We start from the raw sequence: 27,120 nt of genomic DNA, 5'->3' as shown, positions 1-27,120 counted from the left end.
GCCTGGCCACTTCATGGCTCATCAAAAGCTAAAGCATGGTGTTAAAAGGCATTGTCCAAATACCTCATAAACACTGCTCTAGGAAGCCTGTTCCAATGTTTTGTCACCCTCTCTGTAAAGAAATGCTTCCTTATGTCCAGTCTGAACCTTGCCTGATGCAGCTTTGAACCATTCCCATCTGTCCTGCCAATGGATACTAGGGAGAAGAGCTCAGCACCTCCTTTTCTACTTTTCTTCCTCAAGAAGCTGTGGAGAGCAGTGAGATCACTCCTCAGTCTCATTCTCTCCAAACTAGACAAACCTGAGATTCTCAGCTGCTCCTCACAGGACACTCCTTCCAGCCCTTTCACCAGCTTTGTTGTCCTCTGGAGATGCCTCCAAGGACCCACGCATCTTTAAGTGGTGGGGCCCTGAACTCCACCCAGTGCTGAAGGTGAGACTACACCAGCTCTGAACACAGTGGGACAATCACCTCTTTTGACCAGCTGGCAGCGCTGGATTTGGTGATCCCAGGATGGGCTTTGCCCTCCTGGCTGCTGGCCACTGCTGACTCACATGGAGCCTGCTGTCACCCAACACCCCAGATGCCTTTCTGCAGGGCTGATCTCCAGCCATCCTCTCCTAATTCATACTTGTGCCTGGCATTACTCCATACCAGGTGCAGAAACTAACAATTCAACTTGTTACATTTCATGCCATTAATAATTTGCCTGCTCCTATTTATCTAGATCCCTCTGCAAGACATCTTGCCCCTCAACATAATCAGCAGCAGTTTCCAGTTTTGTATCATCATCAAACTTGCTAATGGTACATTTGATTCTTGGGTCCAGACAGTTGATATACACATTGAACACAACTGACACTAGAGCTGAGCTCTGAGGAACAGTGCTGGTGGCTGGTTGCCACGTAAATGTAGCTCCATTCACTACAGCCCTTGGAGCCTAATTTTATGCTCATCTCATCTCACAGCTGGACAGCTTGTGCAGAAATGTGCTGAGAGGGACAGTATTGAAAGCTTTACTAAAATCCAGACAAACTCCATCCACTGCCTAGTTCTTAATTCCAGGCAGGTGACCTTGTCATAGAAGGTTATCAAATTAGTTAAACAGTCTTTCTCTTTTTGATCCTATGTTGACGGTGCTAGATGATTGCATTGTTGTTTAAATGCCTTTCAATAGTACCCAGCATAGTCATGCACACATTTCTAACTAGAGAAGTGTTTAATGTATTACAGATTCTAATTTCACTGTATCATAATTACAGTCACAAAACAGGCTTCCATTACCATATTGTGCTAATGCCTACCTGGAATAATAAGAATCTTGTCAGTTAAATACAAAACACTGGGGAACGTGTAGTATTTGACAAAGAACATCATCATCACAGTTAATGAATATTGCTAGTTTAGGAACAGAGGAAACTACTAGTCAGTTTGCGTCCCTATAGTGAATTTAAATTAAAATTTTAGTTCATTAAATATTGCAATAGGTGCAGTTACACCAAAAACCTTGTAATGATGGTTCAGCAGAGGAAAAATTTGAGTATTATCAGTAAGAATATAACTTGTGGGATACATGATGCTCAGACTTTAATTTCCCATGAGTTTATGATATGTTATTATAGACTCATACATGAGTGAATTTTTTTTTAAATTTAAAAAGTCCTTCCCAGAAATGTTTTTTTGGTTTGTGTTTTTAATATTTAAGATTGAGGATTTTAGTTTATTTTATTTTTCTACATGGAAATACTACAATTTTTAATAGTAGAGTTCATCTTTCCTGGTGGTTATTGAAGATATAGGAGGCAGCCAATGGAACAGGTAGATCTACTGTGAAGGAAATGTTGCTCAAGCATACAAAAGCATATAAAATAATAGGCTTCATGAAAACTCTTCTTTTCTAGTGCTTACAGCAGAGTGTTGTTTTTCTCCCTGGTGCTTGAATGCAGATAATATTTAAATGTCAGTTTCCAGTAACATTTCCATGGCAGCAAAAGGATTGGGTTAGCAAATGCATTTTTTCATCTTCACCTTGTTCTTTCAATGTTTACTGCCATTCCCAATCTTCTGATTTTTTGGTTAGAATGTAGTTGCTGACTCTTACAGCTGTTTTGAAAGAAATAACCAGTTCCAGACATCAGATATGTAACCTTTACAGGTAACCTGTTCTTAGCAGCTCATATAGTAATCTTACTGATGACATGGAGTTTGCATTTTGAACTCTGTTCAGGTGGAATCATAAGCCAGTTTTTACTACTTGTATTTGATTGTCTTGAATAGTTCGTTCATCTTTGTCCTGTTTGAAGAAATTTTTGTAGTTTGTCTGCCCCTTGTTTACTACTAATAAGCTTTATACAGTGACATTTGAGTGCCCTGAAAAAATTTTTTATCCTAAAGCTTTCCCATGAATTAACAGATAGTATTACCCTTGCTTTCCTTGATGATGGTGAGGGAAGTATTAAGAATCAATCCCAATAAATGCAAGAGGCAATAGCTATAAACCTGTTACACCCCAGGCCTTCACCTGAAACCCAAGGCCTTCATCTCTACCTTAGGGCCAGCCTGAAGGTTGATAAGCTGCTAAAAAAGTACTCCCATGAGTCTAGCAAGATTGTTTGATCTATTGACAGTCATTAAGGAAGAGTATGACAGATGTATGCAGAATCCTCCACTGGTGTTTCTCCAGCAATGATTTCCAGAAACACCAGGGACACTGTGTATGAACTGTGCTTTGTAAATGGCCAAACAATCAAAAAGAGTTGTCTTTTGACTCAGGATTTTGCATGGAGTCTATGTACAGTAGATCCAGTTCATCTCTGCTTTGTTCTTGTTTGACCAATATGTAGTTTTGTTCCGGCTTTTTTTGTACATTAACAGTGATCTTTCCAGGAATATGAGCAAAAAGGAAAAAGGAATGTCCATACAAATGTGAGGACTACTTTTACTGCAGCTTTTACCATTAGCTGTAGCTCTTCTGTCTAAATCACAGCAAGCTGAAACAACATGAGTATGTATTTTCAAGGAGATCTTTCAAGTGCAGTACTACTGCTATGTTGGCAGCATTTGGTTCAGTGTACAGGTTTCTCAATCCTATATTTCTGTCTGCAAGTCCCGAGTCTTTATAATCATAGAAGTGCTGTAGTAAAGATACTATGAAGGATTGTCTCTTCCTGACACTTGTACAGTAGCACAGCATTTCTGTTCAGAAAGATAGAATGGGGACACTGTTTTCATTTGCTTTCTGGCAGAGCTGTTCATGGATTAAATAGAGCAGACTGCTACTCCTCTGCTGATAAGGCACAGGCATTACAATTTCCCATAGTATTATTTTGCCAGTTAGTACAAAACTCCATTATTGTTTTTATCATTGTGATCATTAATGCCCAGACAATGCTGTGAGCTCTCAAGTTTTGTAAATCTCATCCATTAGGAATGTTATGAGAATGTATTTTCTCTGCTACATCAAGCAAATTCATTGTTGGATTGCTTGAGGTACCAGAGAAACATAAGTCTAAAGAATAGAGAGAAAAACAAGCTAACCTGCTGTTAGCTTTTTGTTTTTCTGAGTATTATCAAGGGGCAAACCAGTATAGAGTCGTGTTAACAATAGGACCAATCTTAAATGTGCTTTTGTAATTTTAAATTCTCTAAATATCCTTTTATTAAAAAAATTTCCCCACTTAAATAGCACACAGTACATAGCTAATAATCTTACATACTTAGATAGTCACTTACCAGTTGCTTGCCTCAGAAGTAATTGGTTTTGCATGTTTTCTTCAGAAAACTTTACACTTAGAGAAGAAAAAAGAGAGTAAAGCAGAGAACCCCACTTTTTCTTTTCTTTAATTTTCTTTGGTATTATTTGCTGCACTAAATTTTTTCACTTACTTCACTTAGTCTTTGCTTTTTCAAGGGGATTATGGGAGATAAACAGGAAGCAATTTTATCCAATTCCTGTCTGAAATTCGGATTATTTTGTAATCTGTGATGAAATTAACATGCATCTTAATGGGCAGGATGCTTCTTTGATGTGTTACCAATTGGATATGTGCTGAAGTTACAATATGTTTTTTTGCAATTGATACTCTTGCATGGAAGCCAAGCAGTTAGTTGCTTGAATATTTTCTGGTTCAGGATTTACATGTTCATCTGTGTACATAAATACTATATAATTTATGTATATATAAAATACACACATAGATGTGTCAATGTGTTCCAAGTGCAGTGATGCCACTATTACTAAAGACAGGCTAAGCTCCTTTTGACCTCACATTAGATCATTCAGTTCCCTTCAAGATGTTATGCACTACTGATAATTCTGGTACCAGTGGATTGGAAACCAGTGGATTGCTTACTTTACTCAAATTTAAAACCAAAGTCTGTCAAGCAGGCAGTCCAAGTAAGCAAATGTCTAGAAGAAATATGAAGCATGACAGAAAACTTGTCTTTGATGAAAAAAATTGATTACCTCTCTGTAGTCTGCTTTGTTTCTGATAGAAGAAGGAACTGTAGTCAGGTACATGAAGGAGAGGGCCACCAACAGGTAGAAAATAACAAAACACTGCCTTCTGCTTCATGTTTGTGCTTTCTTTTTGGTCAGAGTGTTCATCAGCTGTGTGGATCAGCTTTGGTGTTTGAAACTAACACTGTTTCGTAGATACTCACACTCTGATTCTTGCCCTAAGCTCTACCTTAAGCACTTGAGCCAGCTGGTTAATCGTACCTGGACCTTTAGGTGTCCCTCTTAAATTTGTTGTATTCTATCCCAAGTACCTCAAAAGTAGGATAGTGACAGACTTCCATTATCACTAGTCCTTTTTAAACAGGATTACTGAATTTTCCTAATCATGACTGGTTATACAGATCTTCTGAATTGTAATCATTCTGCTATTTGAGCTTCCTTATAGGCTGATGATCAGAAAGGCAATTATCCTGCCTATAACTGGTATCAGGCACCCCTTTTTTTTTTCTTGTTGTCATGCTTGACCAGAAGCACATGGAGTTTCTCTGAGTAGAAGGACAGAAAAAAGTGATTTACTTAGTGTTATCCCTCACTCCAAATGAGGCAGAGGCAGCATCAGCCTCTCCTTCCCCCAGGACGAGGCAGACACCAAGGGCAATGCAGATGCAAACAGGTGGGCTTGGCTGCCTCCCTGTTCCTGTGTAGTTTGTCTCTGCTTGCCAAAAGAAGCCTACCTTAGCAGGGCAGTACTGTGCTGACACCAGGCTGTTCCTCACCTTTACCAAAGGAAATGCCTCACTTGCTTAGAGACAGGAGGGAGGGGGAAACCTAATGGCTTGTGAGATTTTATAGAGTTCAAGGTCCTTCTTAGCAGCTATAATGTTTCTGTTTCCCACCACCAAAGCTTAGAGCTTGCTGCTTGTGCTCATATACCCCAGCCTCAGCAGAGAACTGATAATAATTTTGACACGTGATGTGTCATAGAGGCTTCATGGTTAGAGGTCACTGTGTATTTGCATAGCAGTTCACGTGGCTGGCTGCATTCTCACTTGTCTTGTAGGTGGTGGGATGGCAGAACTCCCTGCTTTAATAAGCAGGTATCGCAGAACCCTGGGTGAAAACTAGACTTGATCCAGAGCCTTCAGCTCTCCTCTCCTGTGTGATGTCACTAAATGAGATTAATGTTATCTGTCTTCATCAGGCTGTTGGGAAAATGAGCTCATTTTGGTTTGCATAGGGTTTTGCATGTGAAAAGGGAAGGGCCTTTGTTTGCTGCAGGTGTATGTATTTTCCTCCCACTCAGAATTGCTATTTCTATTCTGAAGTATAATAAACTTTTCTCAAGCATATAAGACTGAATTTTTTGTGGTGTTTTTTCCTGCTGAATATTTGATTTTCATCCCACATATGTTGGCATTTGAATATAAATTAATTTTTGTAAAGTTTATTGTGTGTTTTTTTAACAATTGCAGCCCTAAATAGATGAGAACAAAAAGTTTGTGCAAGGTTATGGGGGAATAAAAATTCATAAGGAAAAAAGTTTACATGTGCATCCACTTGAAATACCTATTCAAAGATGAAGAGATATCACAAGGTATTATCCTTGTGTCATTTGGCCATTTTTGCTGTCTACTGCTGTGATTGATTCCTCTGAAGAAAAACTGTTAAACTTCTATAAATTTTACAGTACCCAGCCATAAATGTGTGTACAAAAAAACAAGCCCACCAATTCAAAGGCTGGGCAGCTGTAAGTCTGTGTTGCTTTCTCTTTCAAGATACTCAGCCGGAGAAAGGCGCTTGTTTTTCCAGTGCTTTTAGTTCTGGTTGCTTCGTCTTGCTTGTGATTTCTGCAGCTATTGATTGCTATGTCTCAAAGGCTATTTGCCATGTCCTGACATTTCTCAAGCTGAAGTAGTCATCAGGGCTCCTCTTTCTGTTGTCTTGATAATACATTTCTTCTTGCCTTACTTTATCATTTGTTGACTGATGGCCTGATGGTGCTGTTCCCTGTACTCAAGCTGGCACAGTCTCATATGGAGGATTTGGAGGCTGGACTCAGAGGGGTCATTCACCTCATCCCTGATACAAACATCTTGTCTGTGAGTTGTTGTTTGCATTCATTAAGAAGCAGGTACCAGGGACTGCTGTGATATTTGGGTATACTGTCAGAAGGCATTTGGACAGAGGTAGAACCAATGCAGCAAAGTCTACTCTGCTGTCCACAGGAGGAAACAACAGCCATCACTGCTCCAGCTACAGCAGAATTTGCAATGGGTGAGTGCCTGCTCCTGCCAGGATGCGGCCAGTCCCCATACTAAGATTGCACCAGCTGCTGGGAGCACAAGGATTCTTGGACAACAGTAATTTTTACAGCTCAGGAAAGAATGCTCAGATGGTTTATCTTTCCCAGCCATGATCCACAGGGAAGATGATGTGATTGTGTTTAGACTGACAATATAGTCTGTAACAGGGCTACAGAACAGCTGAGGGAGTCTTTAAACATTGACAGCATGGTGGGAAAAAGAGGCATTTACCCTTGGCAATTTCAAACAAAAAGTATCTTTAAAATAGGCCAAGTATCAGGAGGATAGAGGCAGGAAACCTGTCAAACAGGGGTCTTCCAAATTGCTTGCCTCTTTGGGAAAAACATGTATCAGCTGTGATGCTGTATCTCCCTGGTCCTGTCCAAAGTCTCTCTCAGTGTGTACCTTCTTGTTCACAGCATAAGGCTCTAGGTCTTTCCCTGTTGTGGAGCTCTGGAGTGCCTTGCAAGTGCTTGTCTTGGAGTCAAGGGTTGGTATGCTTGTGTAGCAGAATTTTTGTCTCTGTAACAAAACAAAGGATATAAAGGATAAACATATAAGACAGTTCTGTTACTGCTTTCATATTTGAAGTACTGCATGTCAAGATAAGTGAATTTGTTCTTCCTGTGATTTATTCTTAAGATGATAAATTTGGGTTAATAAAATTTTGAGTTCTAATAGTGAAGATTTCTTTACAAGTAGATAATTGTTTCTGAAAAGATGTCTGTAGAAGTGGAAATGACTCAAGTTCAAAGTATTACCACAAACATTAAACATTTCTAATGTGCATCTGTCTCAGATCTTCGTCGTTTGGGAAGTTGAATGTAGCTTGTGCTTGCAGATTTGGTCAGTATAGCTGACAGTTTGTCTAGTAAAGAAGAAAAATCACTCCCACAGTCAGGCATATGCCTCAAACAGATCTGTGATTAAGTATGCATAGATATTTTCCAGTAAGTCGCTCGTCAACTAAGTAGGATTAGGGTGATATTAAAAAGCTAGGCTGTAGGTCTGCTGTAGAGAATTAAGCACACTGGAGCAGCAGTGCAAGAGTGGTTTCAAGTTGAGCCTGTTATTAAACAACAATAGATTTGAGGCAGGATTATAGCTACTTTACATAAAAAGGCCATGTAGTAAATTTGAAAGAAGCTTAAAACCTCTCTGAGGAACCTACCATTCTTTTTCTTTTCTTGCACGTTTTCTTGTGTGCAGTAAGTATAACATGGAAATTTCTCAGAACGTTGTTTTCTTTTTCTGTGAAACACTAAGATTAAATAATATTGCTCTTATGACTGGAGTGTTGAAATGGAAGGATGCAGGCTCTTTAGGAAGGACAGGCAGAAGAAATGAAGTGGAGGTGTCACTTTCAATGTCAGTAACCAGCTGGAGGGTGTGGAGCTACACTTGGGGACTAAGGAGATGATCAAAAGCTTATGGGTCAGGATTAAAGGGAGGGCAGGGACAGGTAACTTTATGGTGGGGTTTGCTATAGGAAGTACAACTAGGAGGCCGTACAAGAAAATTGGAGGGGCTTAATTTATAAGGGCATGTAGTGATTGGACAAATGGGAATGGCTTCAAACTGAAAAAGAGTTGGTTTAGATACTAGGATGGCATTCTTTACTGTGATGGTTGTGAGGCACTGGACAGGTTACCCAGAGAAGTTGTCAATACCCCATCCCTGGAAGTGTTCATGGCCAGTTTAGATAGAGCTCTGAGCAACCTGGTCTAGTAGAAAGTGTCCCTGCCCATGGAAAAAGGGTTGGAACTGTATGATCTGTAAAGTATGTCCTGACCTAAGCCATGCTATGATTCTGTGATTTGTCCTAATACCAGCTAAGCATTCCTGTTACTTCAAGAAGTATGCACTGAAATATTTTAAAAGGTACCATATGATAGTTATATGTGGCTACAAGAATCTCTTTCAGGAACAGAGAAGGCTCTAGCCTTTTTGTATCATTCTTCCTTCTTCAGAGAACACCCCAGATGCAGGCTGCTTGTTTTAGGGGAGTTTTTCTTCTTGAAATTGTTCAGGTTTGTTTAAATGGAAAATATTTCTAGAAAATTACATTCAGAGTGAATTTGCTATTTGGACAAAAGGAAGGGAGCTATTTTTCCAAGAGTATTAGTATTCACCCGAGACATAGACACTCAGATTTTTTTGTAGTGAAAGAAATTCACTCACTCTCACACGTGCTGTCTCCCCCTGCCCCAGTGAGTATTGTACACTACATCACTGCCCTGTTCTAATCTGAACATAAAATAGGACATTACATCATGTTACCCAAAAGATTTACAGGCAGTTTGTCTATGAGTATAAATTCTACCTATTCAACAGACTAACTGCAGAATTAGCTCAGGGGAATTTGCACAGAGCAGCAGAATAATGTTGGTATTGCCCTGTCTTACGGAAAGAAAAGATAACACCTTGTTAGAATTCATTTTAAAGCACTGTAAAGAAAAATTCCCAGTATGTAGAACATAAAAATACTACCAAATGTAGTTGATGCTGTAGTAGTTTTGGTCGTCTGTGTAGCCCTATCACATGAATTTTGAGCTTTGGCTTAGTATCCTGTCAGCATAAAAATGACCCATAGACCAAACTGTAGATTTTTAGCTACAAGACACAAAATAAGTGCTTTTTACTCAATATCCTTTCATGTTCTTCATACAGAAGAATCTTCTTACCCTAGAATATAATGCCCAAAGGGATCTTTGCATGTACCTATCCTGATGTCGCTTTTAACATGGATCACAAAATACCAACCAGCTTTTCCTGAGTCTTCATGTGGTTGAATGCTAGTTTATGTAATTATATGTGTGCATATTTATGTATGTATATTTTTAGATCTTCATCTAATCCTGGTTTGCAGATAATATAGAATTTGAGACCAGCAATTTAGTCAACATGTTAATAATTATCCTATTTGAAAAGATTTTCAGCTTGAGCCTCAAAAACTCTCCCTTGTTGAAAAAGCATGTCAGCCCTTCCTTGTGTTTCTGAAGTGCAGTGTAAACTCCTAGTGACTGTCTGCCCAAAGTGCAGGGTTATCTCCAAGGTTAATGTTTGTGCACAATAGCAACTGCCCTTGCCTAACTTTAGTATTTATTGCTACTAAATACATTGAAAAAAAAAACTAATTCCCTTTCTTTTTTAGAACTTGGTAAATGCTAGATTTCTTCTTTTTATTTTTCCCCTTTCAGTTTTATCAGTGCATGTGTTTTGGTTTTTTAAAAGTTGTTTTCCAATACCAGCATGTGATGATTCTGCATGTAGTGCACACCTCATATGGTGGCAGCTATGGCCTAGTGCCAGCACTAAAATACATTTGAAGGTTTAAGAAATAAATCAAATGATGTAGTGATGATATATTTCACTCTTGTCATTTGTTTTTCGCCTTTCCAAATCCATGAACTAATAAAAAAATTTCCCATATGATTTGGCACTTGGATTTAGTGTATTCATTAGTGTAGTCATTAGTGTAGTCAGAAATCTACATTTTAACAAATTCCACCTATCAGCTGTTAAGAAAATCATGCAGGATAATCTTTTTGTCTGCCTAACTCAAAGAAAATGTGTCGTCTTGAAAAACTACTTCTTTGCTGCAATAGTAGCAATAACATGTTCTTCAAAAATAAATTATTTATAACTTTCCCAAACCATCTCCAAGTCTTTTTAATTACATGCATTTTGTATTGAAAAATGACCTCAGGCACCAAGTGAACACATTTTTTCTCTCAGAGTAGATGGTAGATAAGTGTTGCCCCCACCATGTAAACAGTGTAAGTCAAGATTCCTTTTTTGGAATCATGATGGGGTTTGTTTGGGGTTTGATGTCAGGAGAAATAAATCAAAGCACCAACATCAGAAGTAAGCATGATTATTCCTGGAATTCTTCTAAAAGAAAAAGAAAATCCAAAAATTTTGCTGTGGTCTGTGCAGATTTGTTAGAGCTAAATGCAGGAGAGCAAGATTGTGTTGTGGTTTTGAAACTAGGCAAAAAGTAAGCATTTTGATTCCTATATAGGATATGTTGATCTTTATAATATTAAACAAAAATATATGAAGCTCTAAAGCCATGGCAGATCAGTGGTCACAGTACATACCTTCCTGTGTGGCACAATCCTTGATGTATAGAGGTTAGAAGTACAGCACATCTTGCCAAGCTTTAAATACTGCACTGTGCTTGGCAGCTTCAGAAAGTCATTCCTTTATTAGTCATCTGTCTCTGAGGCAACGGAAAAAAAAGTGTTCCCAATTTATATAGGCAGCTTATAGTAAAACTGCTGCTGAATTGGGGTCTCAGTTGATCTTTATGAGGGAATGGATCTGGGCTAAAACTCCTAAAAATAGATGTGCTTCTGCCCTTTGTCATGGGGGCGGCAAATGCCTGTAGGATTCATGGGTTACCAGGTGACAAAAAAAGTTATGCACGCATCAGCAGGGATGCACAAGGAGTATGCATGCACAGGGAACAATACAGGAGTAGTGCTCAGGGGAGCTAACTGGTCTCTTCTGACACACATCCATTAGAGGAATAATGAAGATGTTCCTCAGCATATTGGTTTTATACAAGTCAGAGTACTCTTGTAACCTTACTCCAATCTCATGCCTTAGGTATCTAATTTTAGCTCCTGTTTTCTCTGAGAAAAGTTATATAATAGACTTCATTTTGAATGTTGTTTGGGGTGACCTACACTCCCACGTTTTTTGTTCATGCTATAGAGTACTTTGTTGCCTTAATGGAAGGACTGTGAAAATAATTTCTTTCAGCATTGAATCAAGTTGCATAGAAAATTTGCAAAAATTTGTCATCTTTTTGTAATTGTTTTACAATGAACTTTTCATAGTATATGATTGAATACCTAATCCTGCTTTGTTGTGTTGCTTGCATGCTGCTGCATTTCTGGTACCATAGCCAATCTTATACAAGTTGCATGTCTTGTGTCTGCTCTCAAGAGAAGCCATAGGTACTCTGTGCATCAAATTCTGTTCTCGTACAACTGCTTTGGATTCCTCTCTCTCTACCCAAGAAGTCTCAGGGGAGCCTTGAGTGGATAGTGTGTTTTATCCTCTACCTATTGTCCAGCAATATTTTGTAGCCTTGAGGCATTTCTCAGAAGGAGAAGCATGAGAAGTGCTCTTGGCTGTGCTGATTTTGAGAAGGCAGCAGCCAATGTCCCATCAAGGGGAAGGGAAAGGCCACGGACACTGCTCATGACAGGAATGAACTGTGTAGCTTCTTGGAAAATGAGAGGAAAGGGAAGCAAATCAAGTAGGCTTTGGCAGTAGTCCTAAACAGGTTGAGGAGGAGAATTAGCCACATTAATGATTAATGATAGAAAAGCTCATTCAGCTTGAAAAGTACTTTCTATAAGTGCTAAGTGCTGGCATTAAAAATGTATGCATTTTTGTTTTAATCCATACTTGGCATCTGCAGATGGAGAGGAAGGGGAAGAGCCAGCAGTGTCATTATAGCAGCACTAATACCTCACTACAGCTGAAATCACAGCTTGCCAAGGCACACAGCCTAGGGTCTGGGTCTTGCAGAGCTCAGCCTGTTGTGCTTAGTGATCATAGGTTCTCCTGAAGTGTTCCATCACCCGCCCTGCAGAGCTCCAAGTGAAGGCTTGGAAACCTTCTGCAAGTCAACATCTACTAAATGAACAGTTGTCCTCATTAAACCCCTACTAAGGAAGACAAAGACTATGTATAGTCTGTCACACATGGATTACTTTGCACAATTAAAAATTTTATAAATATCAATTATCTGATCTCTGTTTTTCTTTTCCAAAAAATTGACCCGCTTTCTCTAATGCGTGGGAGACACAGAGAAAGGGAGCTCTAACAGAAATCATTTGTTGTGCTATCAAGGTGGTGGCAACTTGCCACCAGAAACACTGTGGACCAGAGCAGCTGAGATTGTGTGGGCAGGAAGTACAGTCTTTGCTGCAATCAAGCTGCAAGAAGTAAAATCTAGAATAATTTGTTAATAGAGGTGTCTGAAAGGAGCTGAATAGACAAATGGAGAGGCAGAAGAGAAAGAGAAGAGGTTTGAAGTCTGAACTTTACCAGCTACAAGCCACATGCCTGAGGGTTAGGCTGGAAGGTGCTTGTTGATGGGCCATTTGATTGCAGAGTGAAGGAAGAAGTAGCTTGGGAGAAGCAGTTTTGTGCTCTGACCTAAAGTTAGGCACACCAGCCTTGGCACCGTCAATGCAGCCCTTCACCTTCCCAGGCTGGTGGTTAGTCAGCAACTGCATACCTTTAGCAAATGTCTGGAAATGGTAACTGAAATCCTTGTTTTGCCAGTTCGCTGCAGAATGTGTAATCCTTCTTGCCTCCCACACAGCTAGCTGTATGCTGAGCTGGTGTTATATCTTCTTCATTTCACTCTGCTGTTGGTCTAGCCTCACTCTTCATTCACACATCTGCAAACAGATAGGTAGGGACCTTGTTCTGTAATTGTCTCCAGTTTGCTTATGCCAGCTGAGCACACAGGCAGGGTGAGAACATCACAGGGTGCCCCATCCACTGGGAAGCAGATCCTCGTCTGCTCTTTCTCTGTAGTGCTGGGCTGGCAGAAAACTGCATGGTAGCAGCAGAGAGCATCTCTTCATCACTCCCCTGTCTTCCCAGTAGCCACCTATGCTTTAGCTCTCAGCTTGATGTAGGAAGGATGGAGGTGGAGGGGAGTTGTTGCTCATCAATAATAACAAGCTTTAATCTTAATTTGCCCTTGGTCAAAAAGATACACTTTTCTTCTCTGCTTTGTTGACAGCCGTGCTGTACACTGCTGTGCTGGAGGCTACGTTTGCAGTTACGAGTTGGGTAAAATGCTGTGGTTGCTAGGGGAGGAAAGTATTACTATTACCAATATTTATTATTTGGTCCCCATGGAAACTATAGTTCTTCAGGGAGTCCTAATTCTCACATTTTTCCTTTCTGTGGAAAAGTTACTTCTTTAACCATGAAGTTCAGATAGTTACTTTCCAAGAATAGATGTCAAGATGTTCAACTCCCTTTGTGTGGGGAATTACTGCTTACTAAGATATGTTGTGGCTTCCAGTCACACAAATTTCTTTAGAGTGTGGTTAATCTAATTGTATCATGGAGGTGTTTTATTGTTTTGTCCACCTCTGCATCCTCTTTGATTTGTTCTTTCCCCCATGGTTATTTTGTAATTTGCTGCATATTTTAAATTGATGAAGAGCTATTTGGTTAATTTTGGTTTAAGTGTTCTTAGAAGTTTTTTTCAACCTAAATGATTCTGTAATTTTGATGAGGAAATGAACTTTCTCTTTTCTACTTAAAGGTATAACTGTGGCAAAAGCTATGAATGTGGCTCATGGCTGTAAAACGGACACAGTAGTACCTGTTTGTTCAAAGTTTGAGTTCTTCAGATTTTCAGACTAAAGCTGTTAAAATACTGAGTGATTTAACCTTGGCAGAATAGTTAACTCAGTGTTTGGCTCTCTTACAGTGCCTAAAACAGTATGTGGAACTTCTGATCAAAGAAGGTCTAGAAACAGCAATCAGCTGCCCTGATGCTGCCTGCCCAAAGCGAGGTCATCTGCAAGAAAATGAGGTACACTCTTCCTGCAAAGAGGGCGTTTTCTTTTCCTTACAGGATGTTTAAATCTGTCTTGCTTTTTGTGTTACAGCTTCATTGTTGACAACATGTGTTTTTATTAATTCTTCAAAAGTCAAATAATCTTGTTTAAAATTACTAGATTATTACTGTTCCTAACTGGATTTTTTTCTTCCTTTCCTTTTTTTTTCAACAGATTGAGTGCATGGTTGCATCAGAAATCATGCAAAGGTATAAGAAGCTACAGTTTGAAAGAGGTAACATGTGTAACACTACCCATTGAAGGCTGTGAGAATGAGTTTGTTCCAGAGCAATCCTATAAATCAGAGTCGCTGCATGTGTTCTTGCAGTAGCATTGTGCATTAATTGCTTGGTCATCAGAAAGAAAAACCCCAAAACCTAAGAAGTAATTGCTTCTGTTCTTGCTTGCATGATTCCCAGAACTGCAGCACTCTGGGAATAAACTAAGGAAAGAAAATTGCTATGTATTATATTCCTAAATAACTAAGGGAGGGAGTGACTTCTATTTTGAGCTTTGCTGTTTAAGTTGACTACTAGTATTGTAGGGACTGGAGAGAATACTGACCTGTTTCACAGAGCTGAGACTATCTCCTGGGTTAGCATTTGGTACAGAATTAATGACCATGTGTATAATGATACAAACACATTAAGAACATAAGCTGACTGTGTGCCTATGGAGATGTGGAATGGTGTGGCCGTAGAGAACTTACAGAATGTTTTGCTAGGGACAGGACCCAGCCTAGAAACCACTGCAATCATTGGTAGGTTTTTATTGCCTTCACTGGGCTTTGAAACATTAAATGAGCTATCTGTAAGGAGCATCCAAGAAAGAGATGAAACTGTATCTTACGCTGTTGTTAATCATGTGGTTACATTAGGATAGAGGTCAACTTGAAATAGATTCCTACTGGGCAAGGCATTATTAAAACACTTTCTGGTGGGTTTAACTGCATAGTATACACTGTATTCAACTTCAAGTACAACTGAAAAAAATACCTCTCATTCTCAGAACAAGTTTAGTTTAGTGAATGAAAGTGGGCAATTAATTGAGACCCATGAAACTCACTTTGGTTTGGTGCCTATTTGCAAAGCAGGCCAGATTTATGTCAACGTGGGTCATATAAATAAAAAAGCTCCTTTTGAAAATTTGTGTCTTCAAATGCCCTGCCAGTCAACCTCAGCTGAAATACATTGTTATGGAAGGCTGATCTTGTATCTGCCTTTGAATTTGGTTCTTTTATGTCCCTTTTCAGAAGTGCTTTTGGATCCATGCCGGACTTGGTGTCCATCCTCTACGTGCCAGGCAGTTTGCCAGCTCCAGGAATCAAGCCCACAGGACCCTCAGCTGGTCCAGTGCAAAGTGTGTGACATTGAGTTCTGCTCTGCTTGCAAATCTAATTGGCATCCAGGTCAAGGCTGTCAAGAGAGCATGCCAATCTCTTTTCTTCCAGGAGAAACAAGGTAAGATATTGCAAAAGATTAAGTATTCAGAAGCTAAAAACTCAAAGAGGCATTTTCCTGATGTTTTGTTCTAAAGCTGTTTCCTTCACTTAGTTGTTCCTGTTTTTTAATGCTGTATTCTAAAACTGAACAGCTCTTGGCAGCCTCACTCTTTGCCAGCATTCCCAGCAAAGCACAAAAGAGCTGCTTGAGCCTTTGGCCTTTTGCCCCAGTGGGAAAAATATGACGTCCAGGCAGCTCATTGGCTTCACTTGAGAGATGATCTTGTTACTGCTGCTTTCCTGGACAGTGTGAGTGGCTAACATCATGCCAGACAGTGATTTTTAGGGATGATACCCTGTCAATCATCCCCTCTGCTGCACATTTGCTGTATGATCTTAAGTTCTGTTTTAAGTGGTCTCTGGTGGCAAACTGCAGCCACTGAAAAGAAAGACCATTGTGCATGTGTTCCGCTTAATGTCTGGGCTTTTTCAAGGATTGTGTTGCACTCCAAGGCATCATTAAAGCCCTGTCCAGCCTTGTACGTAGTTACTCATAACTTGTCTTCTTTCAAGCTTTGCTGTAACAGATGACTAGCTAGGATGCTGTCATGATGAGTTCCTGATCAAATACACTAACTTTGGCACATGCTTTTGTGTGTGCATGACAAGAACTAAAGGTTGCTAAATTTCATGGCAAGGTAACAAACTTTATCTACTTTTGCTTAGTGTTTTGGTTGCTTTTTGGTTTTTTTTATTTAGTATTTATTATTTTAATTTTTTTACTCCACTGAGTAAAAGTAAAAATTGTTTTTTCATTATTCTGGAGCATAATGTGCCTGTTAGCAGCATTAGGAGTTTCATATACATTTTATGTATACAAAGCATTTTTTTCTAGTACAGTTACCCCTAGTGTTAATAATTAGTGTATGTCCTTTTATCCTGCTATTGGGAAAAACAAATCAATCAATCATCAGTCCTGTTTTGCAGCAAATTGTTGATTCTCCATCAGTCATTCTTGTATCTCACATCGGCAGTAGCCGCAGGATTTGTCATTTAAGGTACATTTTGGTAGTTAGTGAGCATAAAACCTGCATACAGTAGAAAGCTACACAAGGGAAATAAAAATTGTTCCACTGTTTCAACATTCCTCTGTGTTGTGCCCAGTATATCAGGGGGTATCTGTGGTTTTGCACACTTGTGCAAGAACAGTCATTGTTGACCCTAACTCATGAACAGTGACTTGATAGGAGTCTGTCAACAGAGACAAAGTTTAACTGAAAGAGCAACATGCACCAAAACCTTATTGTTATTGATTTGGAGGGAAACTCCAAGGCAAGATCCTCAAGGAGGGCACAGACAAGTTCTCTGTCCCTGGTGCCCCAGTTGAAAGGAATGTGGTCTGGGGTTATTGTGCAATCAAGGGATTGTTTCTTCATCTGAGAAAGAAAGGAGAGAAAAAATTATCTAGATGTACAAAATATTTAGGTGTGAGCTACCTGCTGCTCATCTGGTAGATTACAGGAGAAAACTGTTTAATATCTATTAGTATCCCTACATAACAAAAAAATCTGTTTTTTACATTGTAAAGGAAATATCCTAACTTTTATGTAGACACTGTAGTCATTAAACATCTATTTCTAGAGGTATATTTGAAAAGTAATGTATAGGTGTAATATCTGAATAATAAAATCACTTGAATTCCTGAATCTCTAGTAATTTCTCTTTTTTTTTTTTAGCAAAAAAAGCAGTCTTGCCTTCATAGCACAGTTCTTAGACAATTATTTTCTAAACTGACATGGTCATGTGTTTTACTAATTTCTCACTCTCTCCCACAGTTCAGTTTTCAAAATGGAAGATGATGATGCTCCGATCAAACGCTGTCCAAAGTGTAAAGTTTACATTGAACGAGATGAAGGCTGTGCCCAAATGATGTGTAAGAATTGCAAACATGCCTTTTGCTGGTACTGTTTGGAATCTCTTGATGTGAGTACATGCCATGCACTCTTGGCTCTCCGAAGCTTAGAAGTTCATTACTTTGCCATCCAGCTGTCTCTTTCATCAATTAAATAAATAGCTCACCAGCTTCTGGCCACAACTCACCAGAGCTGGTGCTGGGAATTTGATAGGATTTGTATCCTCTGTTTTACTTGTATGACCTGTGTGAATTTAGCATTTGGTCTGAGTCAGTAAATAATTATTGAAAAGTAAAATCTTTTGACAGTAATTTGTTTAGAATCTTTACATGGCATCTAACATGGGGAAGGATGTTGCTTTTTTTTTCCAGTGCTGACTTTTCAATGTTGCCTTTCTTGAAGGCATTACAGTATGAGAATAGCAATGCTCTTATTCTGAGGATGTTTAACAAACTAGATGTGGTATGTCACTAGCAGTCTAATTTGTTTACCATTCATTGTATTCTGTGGGACAAGAAATAGATCTGACATAGGAGAAAGAATACAATGTTCTCCCAACAGCAGGAATTTATTGGTCTATAAGGTGCTACTGTCATATGTTTATATTTTTAAAAAATCAGCCTGTTATCATGTCCACAGATCAGAGTATATACAATACACAACATCTGTTTCCATGTCATCAGTTTTACTTTATAACTTTGTTAACAATAGCAAAGGAAATTAGGTTCCTGAGAGCTACTCCAACTATTCAAATCTGGTGGTTGTTCCGTTTGAATACTTTACTAACAATCCTGAAGTCACAGGCTTCTCACATGCCCTCACAGATAAAAAAGCAGTGTTGCCTTAGAACTAGGCCTGCTATCTTGTCGGGTTTGTGAGAGGCTGACAGAATTGATAGGAATATAATATCTCAAAAATCTGTTATGTCATTCTGTTCTTCAGCTAGATAAAGGAACCAGCTTTGGGAAGTCTGCAGCACAAGTACTGATTTTCCTTTGCTCTTGCTATATGTGTGTAAATTACATGAAGTGGTCAGCTTGTCTTCTTGGATTCTCTTGCTAAACTTCATGCTAGCATTTAAATACGCAGCTTGAGACCGTTTGGGCGAAGAATTTGTTTTGTATCTATAACACATGCCAAACAAACCTGCTTGTGAAGCCACCTAACTATAAACAAAGCACTTTGGAAAGGTTGGACATGTCCATATCCACTTGCTTTTATCTTCCTTTGTGATTCCTGGATTTAAGTTGTCAGGATATAGTGTTTTGTAACTTGAAGAACTTCTGTTTATTGCCTACCTTCTCATTTAATATTTGTAGGATGATTTTCTCCTTATACATTATGACAAAGGACCTTGTCGAAACAAGCTGGGGCATTCCAGGGCATCTGTTATCTGGCACAGGACACAGGTAAAGCTCAGATCTTTGAAAGCTCTCAACAGGTCTACTACTGTCATAGTGCTTCATTTTAACTTCTGTGACAAATAGTAACTGATTTTTGTAGCAGATAAAAAGAGGGCAGTAGCTTGGAGTGGAACAATTAGTTCTCCTAGAGAAGGCCCTCCTCGGCGAAATGCCACTGAGAACCAGAAAAGGTATGTTTGCAGAGCCAGTTCAGTGCCAGTCCAGATTGTTCTCACTGAACTTGGAGGATGAACTAGGTTGCCACTGACAGTATTATTTACAAGGAAGCTGTTTCTGCAAGGCATTTTTAGCTCTGGATCCAGAACTGGAAAGGAATTAACCTGAATACAGACATTATCTTGCTGTGGTCTCTACCTGACTCTTTCCTGTTGGTTAGCTAGAAATAACCCTGAAGGTTTATCAGTAGTTTCAAAGACAGATTCAAACTGACAATTGCAGAGAGTGTGGGAATAACTCTTGTAGTCTAGATTCAGCATTGCTAGACTCAGCAAGAATGCTAGTAATAAAAGAGCTTTCTGCAGCCCTTTGATGCATGCAATATAAATGCTAATGTGTGACTTGGTCCAATCTGCTGCCTCTACAGTCACTTCAGAGATAGGGGGACATCTGCGTATCTGAGCCATCTCTTCCTAAATTAACTGGGTGCCTGGAAAAAGCTACCTTTGAGATGAGGTACTTTTCTTGAAGTACAGATTTCTTTCCATGTGAGCATAAACCCCAAGTCTCTAGAGTAATCATCAAGTCTGGATAAACAGCTAAACTGAAATAAAAGGAGAAGGATCTCACCCCCGTCCTTTCACTCGCACCACTGGGTGTCTGAGCTGTGGACTGGTTTTTGCTTGGATTAGCCAATGGTATCTCAGGAGGTGTGTGGGTACATGAAGTTTACTGGATAAACCTGTAGTATGAGGTGATTTAATCTGATATTTTGAATCTGTTCTAAGCCACTGCAGTTTGTGCAAATATGTTTGATATATGGAATGTCTGATGATCTGGTTATTGTTGAGAAAGAAGGTGATAATTCACTACTAGTCAGGATGTAATTCTGCTAAACCCACTGAAGCCAAATCAACATTACTATTGTTTCCTTCTGTTAACTTTGAGTAAGTTGTTAAGGTTCTTCTTAGATTTATCCAAAGCAAATTGAGGTAAGTCTTTGGTTTGTTGTTTGTGGGTTTAAAAAAATATTTGGTTTGGCCAGAGAAAATGGCTTGATGCCTAGTAGGGCAGCAATTTCTTCAGAAGAAAAAGAACCAAGGAAAAAGTAAGTAATACTCAGCAGGCAGTTTTACTTAAAAATAAACAACACCCCCCACCACACACACATATATGCAAAACCACACCAAAAAACAAAAACAGCAGAACAAAAAACTGAAACTTGATGATTTCTTTGATGGCATATTGAGGTTGAAAGGAAGGTGTAAATAGATGTTTTATATTAATTACCAGTAGTCAGTCTGGTCCATTGAATCACCAGCTTCTAGCTTGGCTCTGTCTGACCAGTGCACTCAGCCTGGGTTGCAAAGAGCAGCATGGCAGTAGTGCAGCTCATGTTTTTTAAAGACGAGAATTTAACTTTAGTTCCTGGGAAATAAATGCAAAGATTAGTAGAAGTTGCATCAGATTGTCAGCACCACCAAAAAAAAGAGAGTGTGTTATGAAACGTGCCCACCTCTGAAGCTGATAAAGGAATTGCTGCTGGGAAGAAATAAAATGTCTAGGGCGAGGCAGCAGGGGCTCCCCGTGGCTGGGCGGCAGGAGCCGGGGTGCCGGTCCCGGGGGCGGGTGCGTGGCTGTGCGGCCGGAGCGCTGTCCCACAGCGCCATCTCCCGCGGCTGCACAGCCCCACAACCATGGGCAAGATCTTCGACACCCAATTATCCGTGGCCAGCAAAAGTGCTACTGCATCGTCCCATCTATACTATGGCTAATTTAATATTTGCCAGCTAATTGAAGTGGCATATCTAGCCCTGAATAGAAGAATTCTTAATGAGTGCTGCGCTCTAATTTCATTTTGCCTTCTGCTGTGAGGTTTTGCTATTGCATTAGCATTCCACTCTTGCCATCAATATTCAAAATTATTCACAGACACTCTCATGTGAATAAATCTAAATTATTCTCTTAAATAATTTGTGGGCATATCGTTGCAGCATCACTCTTAGAGTTGCCTATGGCAAATGGGAAACTTTCTCAGGCGATGAACCTCAACTTGAATGTTTTTTAAATAATTTTCCAAATTTAAGCTCTGTAGAAATTACTGCTTTGTCACACTGACCAGTTAGGTAAGTCTGTGGTCCTCTGCTTATGCTGGGAAGGAGGTGGTCAATAAATGTCAATGAAAAACATGCACTTAGAGTTAGATCATGTGCCCTGAAGCAGCAGCATGAGCTCAGGTTTGACTGCAGAAAGCCATTGTATATGCAAAGTCCTCCTATAGTCCATGATGTTAGTAATCTGTGATTGAAATTCCCAAGCTTGAGTGCATGCTGGTGGGACACTGTGGGATTCTTCCCAGATTCTCTGAACACCACCAGCACCCTGACTAATTCTTCTTGAAGCTTTCTCCAGAAAAAAAAAGGGACCTCCTGAAAGTGGAAGTCTTTTTTGTAGCCTTGATTTCAATATTTAGTATTTAGGTTTGATTAAGAAAAAAAGTAGTAATTTACTTACTTAGTTGTTTGAGATATAAGAAAACTCATAAAGGCAAATAGCCATCTGTTTCACCTTGTGTGATAAAACAGAGTTCTGTGGCACAGTTCTAACAGGAGCCATAAGACACTCACACTACTTTCACTCACATTTTCTGGTCACAGGAGCTGACTATAGTATACACATGGGGAGTTCTGGCTGTGATAAGGTCAGTGGCATTTGCTGAGGTCTTTCTGATGGACACAGATGATGCAATGGTGTAGCAGACACAGAATCTAGGCAATGCTATCCCTGACACAATGCTATTCCTTTCTCTTACAGGTGGTCGGCATTTTTGCAGGATTTGGTCTTCTACTTTTGGTGGCCTCCCCTTTCCTTCTACTTGCTACACCATTTGTTCTGTGCTGCAAGTGCAAATGTAATAAAGGAGATGATGACCCTCTACCTACCTAGACTGAGAGAAGATTGGACTCATCACATGTTTTGATTTTACTGTTGCTGTTATGTTTCCCTCTTGCACTTAGGTTGCTGTAGCCTTACTTGCCCCATTCTGCTTTTCTTTGACACAGTCTTGATTCCAGGAACTGTTGTTACTACTGTTGTACAGATCACTTGATAACAGACAAGGAGGGTAATAGAAGGCAAGTTTGGTGCTAAAGGGAGACCACAGACCTGGGTAGCTATCTGAAATTAAGAGGTGATACTGCTAAAAAATAATGCAAAAGGTTGGTGCTGCCCTGCTGGTGAACTGGGGACTGTACTGAATGACATCAGCAAACCAAGCTGAAAAAGCCTACAAACTTCTGCGTATCTGTTTGCTTCCAAATTTGGTGTCTTATTCCTGCATATGTTTGAGTTGACTATCATTTAAATCAGACAGTCAGCTTCATGTGACTTTATTACACATCTGATTTTGTTAAAGCCCTCACAATATCCTTTTTAGTACCTATTTTTTCCAAGTATAACAAAATTAGTATGGTGCATATAGGCCATCCTATGCCTTTCTTGAAATTTGGGGAGGATCGGAGCAACAAAGTTGGTCCTGCTGCTTTCCACAAATTTTATAAGAAATTTGTTTGATTAAAAGCTACATTTTAAAATCAATTGATGAAGCTATAGGGTTGAGTGGTGACACAAACCTGCTATTTAATCAAGTTTCTTTTAAAAATACATTGATGGTATTGCTTACCCCTGGACCACTAGTGTTTTTCTGAATTGTTGTTTTTTGCTATTGTTTAGGGTTCTGCTACACTTATAGGGCTATGTAACTTCTAATCCAGGTATCTTTATCTTTTTATAGATACATAGATAAATATATATATATAAAATCCTATTTAAACCAAATGTGTAAATAGCTGTGCTATTGAATTATTTTGGAAATTCAGAATAGCTTGCTTCTGTCTTTAAGACAATTAATAAAAATACAGGACTAACTTTACTGTTTAGCAGACTTTTGGGTTATCAATGAGTCTTTCCTTTTAAATACAAAAATACATCATGGTTATCCCTGTAGTTAATATGAAAATGCCTGGGATATTTGTGGAAGTTGTGCTTTGCATTTAAACTACTTAGCCTATTTTCAGAGGTAGTATTGTATGATATGTGGTGTATTGTGCTAATAACAATACTGTGACAAAGTAAGTTTTTATTTGAAACTAATCACTTGATAGTTTTTCAGAATTCAGTGCTCTGTTTTCAGGGTAGTAAAGTGTGCTATTCAACATACTACATCATTGCAGTTCCTCTTTAGAAATATTTTTTCAAAAACCATTTTGCTCTATTTTAAAGCCAACAAGAATTTGACTAATAACTTCTTGCCATAAAATGTGAAGCACCTGAAACAATGTGTATATTGTAATACAAAGGGAAACATTCTTTTGAATGGCTTGTGGACTGAAGTTTTACTGCATTTTTTGTTCATCATTTATTTCTGCCATTAGCAATGTACTGACATGGATGAATATCTTGAAGCCAGGATAACTTTACACTGAAAATATCTTAAGATCCTTAAATGCATCTGCTTTTGGCAGCTGTCACAGGCTGGTAATATGTTTTCATAGCTCAACCATCAAAAACTTACTCTTTATTGGCTTTTGGTTTACACTGTGTATCTGTTAAATAAAAATATTGTAGGGCATGGTTTTGAAAAGGCCAATTTCTTTTTATAAAGCTATTCTCCCTTATCTTCCAAGTTTAGTGCTATCCAAATTCAAACTGTATCTAACCAGAGATTTCAACTCTAGGAGCTGGAGATTGTCTGCAATTCACTTACTTGGTTTGATTTTAATGAGTTTAGCCTCTGTAATGTGAATAAAAAGGATAGCTTGTTTCAGCAAATCTGAACTCATGATATATCTTCAGATTGTTTTTGGCAATGCACAGTTAAGATCTTATGTTATCTGAGTATCTTTAGTATAGTATTTTGGGTATCTTGGTTGTTAAAAAATGCTGAATTGTTCAAAAATACCTGTAGGGAAGTCTGGTAGTGCATTTGATCCCTGTTTGCCAGCTTCCAGGGGTGTGTGAAGCACTGCTGAGTTCAGCAGCCTGGGAGGTGCTTCTCTCCCTCTGGCATCAGCTCAGTCCATTTCCCAGAGGGATCCCAAGCCACGTACCTGTGTTGTCCTGAGTCATAGCTTCACTGTCCAGATTTAATGGAAACTCTTCTGCAAAAGACAGCTTCCTGAAGGTTAGCTTGAACTATGTACTTTCCTTCCTGGCTCTGTACTCCTGTTTGACTGGAGGAAAAAACCGTGGGCAATAGGATTAAAGACTTAATGGGTTATTAATTTTCTAGCTGGGGGACTGAGGGGTTTTGCTGTATTGTGGCTGATGACCAATTCTCCTACTGGGATCATAGTAAACAGGAGAGATTCACTGGCCTGTGAACAGTATTGAGTGTCCTGGCATGAGGAGGTTTATTTTCTCTGTGCCTTTCTTAGAGAATTTATGTCAAAATACAGCAAAACTTGACTTTTCCTAAGTGCTGTGCAGCCAGTTAATAATCTATGTCAGAATTAATGCATTTCCAGATTTAAAAGAAAAAAGAAAGATAAATAATTTATTTGCAAATACAGAAATTTTAAAATGATAATTTATAATTTATGCTTACAGGTAACATTATGTGCAATCAGAAAACTGTGTCAGTGTATCTCTGATCTCAACATACTTGAATTGCTATTGGTGATTTTTATGACACAGCTCTTGTTTCACATCCCAGCTGTTGGAATAGACTATATGCCTACATATATTTACCAAATACCAACCCAGTCTTTTCAGGTTTGCTAAATGTCATTCCATCTGTATTCTCGGGGATTTTTTGCTTGTTTTTATTCCTGTTAATATTATTATTATTATTATTACTATTATTATTTTTAATTCTGATTTGGTTCCAAAGTAGCAACTTTTGGTGGTGATGTATTAAGTTTCAGGGTGCTTTTATGTTACAGCTTATGTTGATACTGTGACATTTAATACCCCAAAACTCAGTTGTAAATACATAATTTTAAACTCTGACATATAAACCCCTTGCCACAGGAAAAGGAATGTTCCTTTCTCTGTTTTTTGAAATGAAAATCTGTTACAACAGCTATGGCTTTTTGGATTTGCACCAGAAAAATAAGCATCATGGCATGATTTCTGCTGCATTTTTATGGTTATGCTATTATTTAGGGGGCTTATATTCACAGAGAATCATAGAATATTCTGATTTAAAAGGACCCACAAGGATAAGTCCAGCTCTTGAGTGAATGGTCTGTTCGTAAATGGTGTTTAATGGAGTTTCTAGGGGTACATCATCTGCATGTTCTTCTGGGGTGTCATGTGGTGTCACGTCTAGGCAGTGTAGGGTCCCACTCCAGAGGCTGTGCATCTCCCTAGCCTTGCTGGTAGTTGGGCTGAAGCCAGTCCTGAGAGAGATCAGGAGCACAGCCCACTTCATCTTCAATGGTGGTAGTGTTGGGTTTTCCCCTGTGACATTGGCCAAGTCACTCACCGCCTTTTATCTCAGTTTGACCATCTTTTAAGTGAATGGACCAGTGTTTACCTCAGGAGAGCTGTGAAGACAAATTCATTGGTTTTGAGGCTCTTCAAAAATTTGTGAATGATGAGCAATTATATATAAAAGATTACTGTAGTTTCATGATAATATTTCAGTTTTATTCATGTTGGCATTCATCGTGAAGCCTCCTACTACTGACTTTAGCATGTCAAGAATTTAGGATACTTTCCCCCACATACTAAGAAGCATGATCCTGAGATACTCTGGTGCATAAATTAGGCAAAATCCCAAATAACAGCAGACTGAATCAACTCTCAGTTTACAGCTGAGCTCCTGACATGCAGAAAACAATCAAAATTAGTGAATAGCTCTCATTTATGGAGCTGACAGGATAAAATATCCATAGGTGAGAAAAACACTAAATGCTTTTAAAAAAATATTGTTATGGGCAGGAAGATTAGAATGAAGTTCTAAGTGCATTTCATCTGTAGGCCTTTTACTGTATAGGAATAAATATTTTTAATGCAGGCCATTATCATTCCAGTGAGGTGCAGCATGCATAAACCTTTGTGCAGGTTTGCTTTTTTAAAATGAAAGTTTGTACATTTCATATACGTAATCTAAAAGCCTGAGGAAAACAAGTAAATTACAGTTGTTGATGACAGTGATACTAAGGACATCAGAACAGCCTGCATCAGCCCTTAATTGCTAATGCACTTGTACTAAGTAAGGCATGCTGTTTGTGTTTAGAGCCCTGTGGTCTTCATTATTGCTTTGATTTGTGTATATCTTACAAAATTCCAGGAACATTAGGTACAGGTACATGGTACATAACTGAACCTTTCTTGATCATTTTATTATGATGTATTTTAAACTTGTATAGGGATAAGCATGAAGGAGTCATGCATATGTATAAATAATGTATTTGACCAGTGTAAAAATAGTTCTGTTGATGTATTTGAAATGTAAGTGCATTTTGTGCCACTAACACTGTGATGTATAAAGGAGCTGTTGAATGCCTTTTAATGTGGTGTTTTGTACTTTGAATCATATTGGAGAGTTAAATTTGTAATTTCAATAGATATTTTAAATGAATGTGTTTCCTGTGATTCTTCATAGTGACTTTGCCATGTGCTTCTCTGCCTCTCAGGCTTTTGGAGAAAGCACAGCCTGCAGCCTGGAGACCTCCTGCCACAATTCTGGACATAATTGTGGTTTCTGATTCACTATCTCCCAGCTTAGCTAGAAGAGGGAATCTGGATATCTCCAGAACTAATTTGATACACAGCTGGATCCTTGATCCAGCTCCCGTTGTAGTCC

The 27,120-nt window shown here is 38.9% G+C and overlaps 1 protein-coding gene across 9 annotated transcripts in view; it reads left to right on the top strand.

Moving 5' to 3' along the window:
- Positions 1-26,895, top strand: part of RNF144A (ring finger protein 144A) — a 63,242-nt gene extending 36,347 nt beyond the window's left edge. For all 9 annotated transcript variants that reach the window (XM_038131440.1, XM_038131432.1, XM_038131437.1 and 6 more), the window contains 6 exons: positions 14,244-14,348; positions 14,548-14,608; positions 15,626-15,833; positions 17,650-17,797; positions 19,047-19,136; positions 22,122-26,895. In XM_038131440.1, coding sequence (XP_037987368.1) covers positions 14,244-14,348; positions 14,548-14,608; positions 15,626-15,833; positions 17,650-17,797; positions 19,047-19,136; positions 22,122-22,253 — 744 coding nt within the window. In that variant the 3' untranslated portion in view covers positions 22,254-26,895. The remainder of the gene's footprint in view (positions 1-14,243; positions 14,349-14,547; positions 14,609-15,625; positions 15,834-17,649; positions 17,798-19,046; positions 19,137-22,121) is intronic.
- The last annotated feature ends 225 nt before the right edge of the window (positions 26,896-27,120 follow it).

The sequence above is a fragment of the Motacilla alba genome, chromosome 3, assembly GCF_015832195.1.
Source record: "Motacilla alba alba isolate MOTALB_02 chromosome 3, Motacilla_alba_V1.0_pri, whole genome shotgun sequence".
Classification (NCBI taxonomy): domain Eukaryota; kingdom Metazoa; phylum Chordata; class Aves; order Passeriformes; family Motacillidae; genus Motacilla; species Motacilla alba.
This window is presented reverse-complemented; position numbering and strand designations above follow the sequence as displayed.